Source organism: Eriocheir sinensis, chromosome 27, assembly GCF_024679095.1.
Source record: "Eriocheir sinensis breed Jianghai 21 chromosome 27, ASM2467909v1, whole genome shotgun sequence".
In the NCBI taxonomy this organism is placed as follows: Eukaryota; Metazoa; Arthropoda; class Malacostraca; order Decapoda; family Varunidae; genus Eriocheir; species Eriocheir sinensis.
The window spans coordinates 195425-205269 of record NC_066535.1 but is presented as its reverse complement, the minus strand read 5'-3'; the positions used below and the strand labels follow the sequence as shown (position 1 = coordinate 205269).

Below are 9845 nucleotides of genomic sequence, written 5' to 3'. Positions count from 1 at the left end.
GATTTTCTGGACAGCCTGTGGGTAGTCTTAAGCCACTCAGCGGTGACTAAAAAATCCCAGGTGGTAGTGGGATTCGAATCGACATTGTCCATGGCATGATGAATGCTGGCCCCGCATGCTAATCACTCAGCTACCGCCTACCCTTGTATGTCAGTAAATGTGAAAAATGAGATAACCTAAACCCCTTGTATGTTGGTAAATGTGATAAATGAGGTAACTTGAAACCTTGTATGTCAGTAAATGTGATAAATGAGATAACCTACATCCCTTGTATGTCAGTATATGTGATAAATGAGATAACCTACATCCCTTGTATGTCGGTATATGTGATAAATGAGATAACCTACACCCCTTGTATGTCAGTATATGTGATAAATGAGATAACCTACACCCCTTGTATATCGGTATATGTTATAAATGAGATAACTTACATCCCTTGTTTGTCGGTAAATGTGATAAATGAGATAACCTACACCCCTTGTATATCGGTATATGTGATAAATGAGATAACCTACACCCCTTGTATATCGGTATATGTGATAAATGAGATAACCTACACCCCTTTTAAGTCGGTAAATGTGATAAATGCGATAACCTACATCGCTTGTATGTCGGTAAATGTGATAAATAAGATAACTTACACCCCTTGTATGTCGGTATATGTGATAAATGAGATAACCTACACCCCTTGTATTAATGGGGTATACGCGAATGATGAGATAATCTCATCTCTTGTCGTAGCCATTAAAAATGAGAAATGGATAACACACTTGTATGGTCGTATATATGAAAAATGAATAACCCTTCTCTCTTCTGATTGATGGTCATGTTTCTCGGATTCTCTCCATTTAATGGCAGGCTATCTGAATTATGGGGTCCATGTCATTCTTGAATTTGGCCATTTTCCCATAAAAGCTGCCATGCTGTCTTGCCACCATCATGCCTGGACAAACTACGATATCAACACTGTGTTTGTAAACATCGTGTTCCGCGCATGCGCAGATCAGGAAGGGATGTCTTAGGATACGTGGATAACAGATGACACAACACCGGCTCACTTAAAATCAAAACCTTATTGCTTATGTCTTGTAACTAATTTATTTATGGGCCAATATATTTTATTCAGAAAGCTATTTAATCAGGAAGGATAGGAGATTAATGATCTCAATTGCTCTTTTTTTTATAGAATAGTAAAAAAAAAATATTTCCTAGATATTGATGATAAGATATTAAAAAGTTGAAAATATTTGTCAAAAATGTAAATCAACTTCAAACAAAAGTTAAACTAGTGAACATAATTCCTCTTTCACACTTTCAGAAATTGAATAAAAAGAGTAGACTTAAATAAACGCCTAAAATAAGAAGTTAAGATAACATATTTTCTTCCTACCATGTCCTATATACCAAAAGAGAGAGGAAAAATAAAGATATTTAGGAGCAAATAATTAAGTTATTACTTATTTGAAATTATTACTGAAAGAACACCTAAAATAGGTGTTTCTTGTAATTATTATTAAAAAATAATAGTAATTATTATAAGTTTTAATGATCTGATGATCGGAATGGTGATCAGAACACCAGTACTTAAAAAATAATTGGATGATCGGAATCGGATCACTTGCTCAAACTGATCGGATGATCGGGGATCGGAACAGCAAAAAAGTGATCGGTGCCCACCACTGGTAGTGTGATTTGGGAGTGTTAGCGCAGATGATCACTTTTGGTCTCCAAGGCTGGCGAAGAATGGTGTTCAAAGTATGGCCTTCCTCACTGACACGATCACCAAACGTAACTTCGCCAGGCATTCGTCGCCCTTGTCAGATGGTTTTTAAGTATGGCCATTAGTGTTGCGATAAATAGCGTAGGTGAGCTATGGGTAATAATTATAGAAACATAACACCAGAGAGGCCCGTGACTGAGTACACAACTGGACAGCCAATCACAAGCAGCGCCCGTGAGCGAGGATTATGATCAAATAGCCTATCACGTGCGTTGTTACAAAACCCCACTAAGAGCCAGATGCACGCTTCGAGTGAACAGAGTAATAGAGTATAGCTACTTCTGCTCTCCCTCCCACGCTCTCATTCATTACAGTTTCAAAGTGATGCTTCTATACCTCCCTTATCTCCTCATTCGCTCTCATAAGCACCCCATCTTTCCTCTTCATGCTACAAATGTCATTCTTTTCTTCCTCCATTTCTCTTTTAACTTCTTTCCAGAAAAGTTTTTTGTTCTGGTATTTTGCTGAAAATTTCCTTCCAAAATCCTCATCCACTCTCTCTTTACTTTCCCTGACCAATCTCTTTACCAACATCTTACTCTTCCTGTATTTTCTCACATCTCCTCACCTCCTCCGTCACAGTTCTCTAACATTTTCTTGTAGTTCCTTCTTTTCTCCTCAACTCCTCTTTATCTCATCCATCCACCGCGTACTCCTTTCTTTCCTTTTCCACACGACCCATACCCGACTACTTCTTCAGCTGCCCTGACCACTGAACTTTTAAAAACCTCATAAACCTCCTTCACTCCTTCACTGTGTTCTATCTCTGCTCTTGCTCTTCCAAGTATTTCCATCACTTTCCTCCTATACATCTCCCTGTGGTCACTGTCATGCAATTTCTCACTTGCTAGTTCCTTCCTACCCTTTTCCTTTTTCCCATTCCCTCTCAATTCCCATTTCTCCTTCAACTTAATTTTGGCTACTACAGTGAAGTGATCAGATCCACCCTACATTCCTCTCACAACCTTTGCATCCACTACATCCTGTCGCAACCTCATATCCACAGCTATATAATCTATTGCACTCTTCATGTCACCCCTTGCCCATGTATACCTGTGAATTAGTTTGTGTTGGAAGAAGGTGTTTTCCAAGAACAGACCCCTCTCAGCACAAACATCCACAAGGTATTGTCCATTCTCATCCACTCCATCCAAACCCCATTTCCCAACCACACCACCAATCTCCATTTTCAATTTTTCCATTCATATCTCCAAATGCAAGAATTCTTCTTTCACTTCAAAAGTTTTAAGCACTCTCCTAAGTCCTCCCAAAATCTCTTCACCTCACTCATGCCTCTCCTTCCCTTATCATTCACTGGCGCATATACACACACCCATGCATATCTTACTCTCCCTATCTTCCCCGTCATCCATATTATCCTCGGACCACACCACCCATGCCCATCCACTCCTGCCCTCACTCGAGGGGAGGCCATCAATGCACACCCCTGCCTCCCTCTTCTCCCCTTGACCCCTGCCCATACTTTTCCCCCCTCCACACCCACCCACAGCCTCTCCCTGCCTTCACTCCCCCCACCCCTTTTTTATCTACTATCTAGAGTAATACTTTTTCTCCGTTGATTATCTTATTGTTGTGGTCCCAAAACTCCCACGTGGCCATTGAAATCCCCGAGGAGGATTATGGGTTCGTCTTCACCTGAGTTTATTATACCGTCAATTTCTTTCTTTATAATGTTATTTCTATTAGTATCATTAGTTGCCAAGTATACAAGAATGATATGTATTGTACAATGGTTCATCTTTAGTCTGGCATGTAGAATATCTTTGTGGTTAGTATTTAGTTTTCCATTGGTCTTGTCACTTTTCTTAATCATAATTGTTAGTCCTCCACCTTTTCTGTTATTGCTATTTCTGTATGAATGTATATGTTGAATGTTGCTTGTGATGTTGACTTTGAGATATTTTTGTTGTGTTTCTGTTATATACATGATTGTGTTAGGTGATATAAGTTCTTCTAATTCCAATTGTTTTGGTTGAGTCAGGCCTTGTATGCTTATCAAATTTATTTCTAATTCTCTTCTTCTTATCTTTATTGGTATTATTTTTACTATGACTTGTCAATAGTGATGATTATCTATATTTATGATTCTACCTCTTTATCATCCATCTGCCTCCTTTTTCTCTTCTGTGATGTAATTCCTCTCTTTCCTATACCAACTTTCCTATTCTCTTGGTTAGGGTCTTCTCTCAGTCTCTTTGCATTCTAAATTGCTTCCCATTTTGCTCTGCTTTCTTTCAGCTTTACTATAGTTGGTCTAGATTTATTTTGGTCTGGTCTCCACTCTATATTATATATCCTCTACTTCATAATCCTCAATGCCTAACCTGCCTTTAATTACTGTCAAGTTTGGTCTTATCCTCCTCTCTCCTTTCTGCAGCTACTTGCTTTACTGATTCTGTTAGGTTGAATACCACTATGTTGTTTTCTTTTCCTCTCCTCTCTTTCTTCAATTATTTCCAGAACTTTATTGGCAGCATGTTCTTCTATGCTCATTTCACTTTCTTTACTGGTAAGTGCTTTCAAAACCCTTTTTGCTGTATTCTCCACCATCTCCTCCTCCTCCCCCTTACGAAGTTCCTCAAACTTTAACATCAGGTTTTCATTTAGTGTTTTAAGTTCTTCTATTTCTCGTTTTAGTGCAGCATTATCAGCCTTTAACTTTTGTATCTCATCACTCTTTGAAACAAGTCTGACATGGCACCTCTTACAGAACCACAAGGATTCTTTATCTTTCATTAAAAATCAATATTTCTCCTGGCTGACTCCACATCCTTAGTGGAATCAAATCTTACAGCCATAACATTCTAAGCCATTGTCCACTGACCTTACAATCATGTTGCATTTTCCACAGTTGTTTGCCCTGTCCTGACCCGGCCTTGCCCATCTTACCATCAGTAGTTATTTCACACTTATCACATGTATTATCTTTGTTGAGATTTGCAAAATAGCCACAGCTTTTGCATTTTTTCTGTTGTCTTTGGCCTCTGGGGTCTTTTCCAGCCATTTTCACTAGAAACCTGTAGACAACTCAACAACGTCCATCAGCTGACCTGTCTATCGCCCTCCCGACTCCTCCATCACTGGCCCTGCTCCCAAGACCACCTCGTCTCCTCCACCTTCATCCAGCCAGCATTGCCACATGAAGTAAGTGAATTTCTTTTAACATCGTTTGGTACTCTACATGTTTCTCTTGGGTGTTATAAGACTAAAACGTGTTTTCCAGCAAGTAGATTTTCTGCCATTTATTGCACACCCAGGAGCTGTCCAAAAATCTTAATTGTGCAGTTGCCGGGTTAATGAAACAGCATATTTTGGCAAATTATCCTGAGACTTTCATATATGTTGAGGAAGGACAAACCAATATCTCATCTCTTTTAACAAAATGCAATAAGTATTTAAACTTAACCCAAATATATAATCCTGGCTAAAAGATAATGTGTTTCAACAATGAAAATTCTGATACATTCCTGTAGTGTATATTTCCTCAAGAAAAAAGTTAAATTTTCCATTGATATTAAATTCTGGTATGAATCTGTAGTCGTACTTACAGCCTTCAATTACATCGAGTTGATAAAAACTATTGTTACTTTACAGCATACAAAAACTACGACTTTAAGGATCAAGTTTGTGTTGAGGAAATTCTGCCAAATTTATTGAAGGTCATAGAGAAGTAAATGGTTGCATAGCTTTGAAAAAATAGGGCTTCCTTTCTCAATTCTAGCTTCAAGATAGAGTAATGTGTTTCATCAATGAAAATTCTAATATATTTCTTTAGTGTTAGACATTTGAGAAGGTTTGCATATTTTTTCAAGAAAAAAAAAAATAAATAAATTTACAGGGATATTAAATTCTGGTATGAATCTGTAGTCATACCTACAGTCATCAGTTATATTGCATTGATAAAAACTATTATTACTTTACAGCATACAAAAGCTACCATATGACTTTAACCCGGTAGCAGTGACGGGCCAGATTTGTGGCTCTACCGTGTACAAGCAGGGCCAAATTTTTGCCATGATATAAACCCCACAAAATAGATGATGCATAAACTGATCACAAATGTGTTGATATATATCATGAAATGGTTTGTGTGAGTGATGATTTTTTCTCATTAATTCCCTTAGAGGGGCCTTTAAGAAACATGATCCCCGCAGCTACCGGGTTAAGGATCAAGTTCATGTTGAGGAAATTCTGTCAAGACTCATTAAAGGTCATAGAGAAGTAAATGGTTGCAAAGCTTTGAAAAAATAGGGCTTCCTTTCTAAAGTCTAAACTGTAGCTCTATACTGAGATGAGAAGATGAAGATGATGGTACTGACAACAAAGATATTATGCTGCTGCTAATGATGATTGTTATCATGATTACTGAGAAAAACATAAAAAATTTTGTTAACACTTGTTGCTATAATTTACTGTAGTACTTACTGGATAGAATAATTTTCCATTTATTATTTATGAATCTTTTCACTTCATACCCCATTACTATTAGCTCTTCTAACATTAGCAAATGTCAGGCACAGTCCTATTCTGTTAATTTTGTCCTTTTCTTATATTCATAATTTTTGTTTCAACTTTTAATCACCATACTTTAATCGCTGTATTTATAACATTGTTAGTAACGATTGTCTTTTGCTGACTTTTCTGTTTGTATCATTTTAATTTGTTCAAAACTAGAAACCATCTAATCGTTTTTTCTTTTTCAATTTTTTTGCCGTTCTTTTTGATCTTCCATGTGAATTGACACTAATTTCTAATGTGGTTTGTGAAGGATAAGTATGACTCTCACAAAGTTTATCCACTTCCAGGCTCTGATTTGCACTATTATTGTCAGGGTGGTATGCACTAAGCTTTGCAGATAGCCTGGCAATATCTAGGGGAGCATTGTGATATTGAAATTCATTCTTTATTTCTGGGACTTCTGTAGCTCCTAATAAACCTGAAAGTCGTCCCGTACTACAAGTTTCACTTTCACCTATCCTAAGTCCTTCATACTTAATATTTATATTTTTTCCATCAAGCCACAATGATATAATTCTGGGGGATAAAAAATCCTTACATCTTTTAATCTTATCCATCTTCATATCTAGAAGCAAACTTCCAGGGAGGAATTTACCCAGACTGTCTTCAGTACAGGAGTCTCTGAAGAGCAAGGGAAGGTCGATTGAAGGGTCCAAAATGGGATCTATGATATAAGTCTCCATTAAAGATTTACTCCAAGCTGCACATCCTGTGAACTTTGTTTGCCAGAGGCTTTTGGACTTGAGGACCTGATCCTTCAAATTCCATATGAAACGGGTTTCACTCTCTGACTTTGTTAGACCATGATTATTTTTTTTCCCATAAGATATGTTTTTGGAACACTTGGTACTATTTTCTGAGTTGGAGAATTCCTGCTCTTTCTTTTCATTCTTTACTAAACCATTGATTTCCACACTATTAAAGCTAGAATTGCTTAATCTTATGTTTGGCAATGTTGCTAACATTTTTTCAACATGCCTGGAAATTGGCCTACTGTATATCTGCTGGCAAAAATCTGTTACATCAAAATAATTTACATTGTGGTATGACCAACTGTGAGTGCTAATATCCACAACATCTGTTTCCCATTTTCTTAGAATAATCAATTCCTGTTCATCTTCACTAAATACAGTTGAGTGTGAATTTGTATATGAAGTCTGAAATGTATTCAAAAATATATCTCCACTACTGTACATTGAGAGAAACAGCGAGCTGTTATTTTCAAATGGATGAGGCAGTGATGTCATACCTAGCCACACACTGTCTTCCAACCTCTCCTGCACCTGATTTGTAAACCACAGACCATGAGAATGGGCAAAAGCACTTGTGTCATGAAGAAAGGAAAAATGGCACGGCACACTGACACCATGACACTGTTGTCCTCCACATTCCCACTCACTAGATATCATGCCTACTTCTTTATTCTGAGAGTTAGACAGAATTAGAAGTTCAAGAGAATCTAATTTATTTATTGTTGAAAATGTTGGGCTGTTTGACAACATGTGTCTCCAATGCATGAGTGGAGTCTTTTGTTGGCGGTCATCTACCACATACACACTTTCATTCATCACAAGGTACAAGTGTGGTTGGTCACCACTTGAGACAAAAGAACAAATATGCTCATCATCCTTAATTTTCCTTGAGTCAAATAAAGTCCTGTAGGAGTCTGGATGCACTCTAGTGTCATACAAATAAACTGAGTTCTCATTCCTAACAAATAGAAAAAGTGGATGTCTACCAAATCCACACTTGAATATTCTGTCTGGTGCATTCACAATTCCTTTGGATTCTTTGCAGTGGGTTGTCCAAACTGGTTGTTTAGCATCAGCATCATGAAGAGTGACTTTCCCAGTTACTGTGACCAAAGACCACAACCCAGGTTGAGCATTGCTTAGAGCTGCATCAGATGTGATGGAACCACTTAATGTCTCCAGGTTTTCTTTCCCAAACCCTGTCTGCCTTAAACTAGACAGCTGCACAGTAGTAGGGGTTCTAACAAGAACCTGAACATCATTATGCAATGCTTTTGCCACAACTTGATACACATCCTGATCAAGTAAAACATCATTTTGTCTTTCCAAGTGAAAATATGGATCCCCTTCCATGAGTTTGTCATTCTGAAAATACCTTCCAGGCACCAGTCTAGAAGCCACCACTGCTTGATCATTACTGGAATATTTCACATGTACTACCATAGTCTGACCACCTATTTCCACAGCATCAAGACAATTACCAGCAAGGGTGTACTGAAAATTGTGCTGTGAGTACAACTTTTGTGGCTGAAGAACTGGATAAGAATGCTGCAGGGTATCCTGTAAGGGAAATTTCTTCTGGATATCCTTCAGTGTATCAAAACAAGAACTTGATGAGGAGATGGAGGGTTCCAACCACAAACCTGTAGGAAAGGTTATTGTTAGGACATTTGTCTTGCATATTCTAGACATTAAATGAACAATATACAGAAAGCTACTGTAATATTTTACCAAGTATAATTCCTACAAAGAAATACAAAAGGCTCGAAGTGGTGTTATGTATAATTATCGTATTGAAATGATTCACTCTTATAAATGAAAAGTTCTCCCAGCATTAACTCTGAAATAATATAAGATACATTTATCAGGACCCAAAATAATACTACATTAATTATGTATTTGATGATTAATTTCATTTGATAAAGGACCTGTTTACTCAAACCTAAAATGCATTGTAACATGAAGCTATGGCCATAATATAGGCTACATATCACTGTACTGATATTCTTTTGCTTAAAAATGCATCATGAATGAAATATATGCAGCTTTTTGTGGCCAAAATATCACGTGGCCGCGGAACGTTCTGTGATTGGTTGTGACGTACAGTACCCTCTCGAGTTTCGCGACCCTTGAGTTTCGCGGTTAGTCCTAAATTCTTACCATCCCAAGTTTTGCGCTGCTTTGACATGTACAGGTCACACCTACTAACCATCAGCGTCACGCACACTACCTTAAAAGGTAGTATCACACGGACATTTTCCTCCAAACATTGTGGCTATAGTGAGAGAGAGAGAGAGAGAGAGAGAGAGAGAGAGAGAGAGAGAGAGAGAGAGAGAGAGAGAGAGAGAGAGAGAGAGAGAGAGAGAGAGAGAGAGAGAGAGAGAGAGAGAGAGAGAGAGAGAGAGAGAGAGAGAGAGAGAGAGAGAGAGAGAGAGAGAGAGAGATTTACATAGATTTACATAGAAAATCAGACCACACAGACCCCATGGTCCAGACTTGGTGGTCTGTCCTTAAACCTAAGTGATTTTACATTAATCAGAAGACTCCAAAACGTTGCACTTCTACTCTAGTTGATATTAAGTTGAAGGAAGTGACGGTCGATCTTATTTTTGAAGGAGTCAATCGTGTTACACTGGACCACTGATGGTGGGAGCTTATTCCATTCTCGCACTACAACGTTGGTGAAGAAAAATTTGGTGCAGTCTGAATTTACTTGTCTACATCTGAGTTTTACGCCATTGTTCCTCGTGCGCAAAGTGTCATTGATCATAAAC

At 37.9% G+C, this 9845-nt stretch overlaps 1 protein-coding gene across 7 annotated transcripts in view; it reads right to left on the bottom strand.

The window, feature by feature from the left end:
- Positions 1 to 5175: 5175 nt before the first annotated feature.
- The window catches only part of LOC127003966 (uncharacterized), a 63710-nt gene continuing 59040 nt past the window's right edge, over positions 5176 to 9845 (bottom strand). For all 7 annotated transcript variants that reach the window (XM_050871042.1, XM_050871046.1, XM_050871039.1 and 4 more), the window contains exon 3: positions 5176 to 8714. In XM_050871042.1, the coding sequence (XP_050726999.1) occupies positions 6472 to 8714 (2243 nt within the window). In that variant the 3' untranslated portion in view covers positions 5176 to 6471. The remainder of the gene's footprint in view (positions 8715 to 9845) is intronic.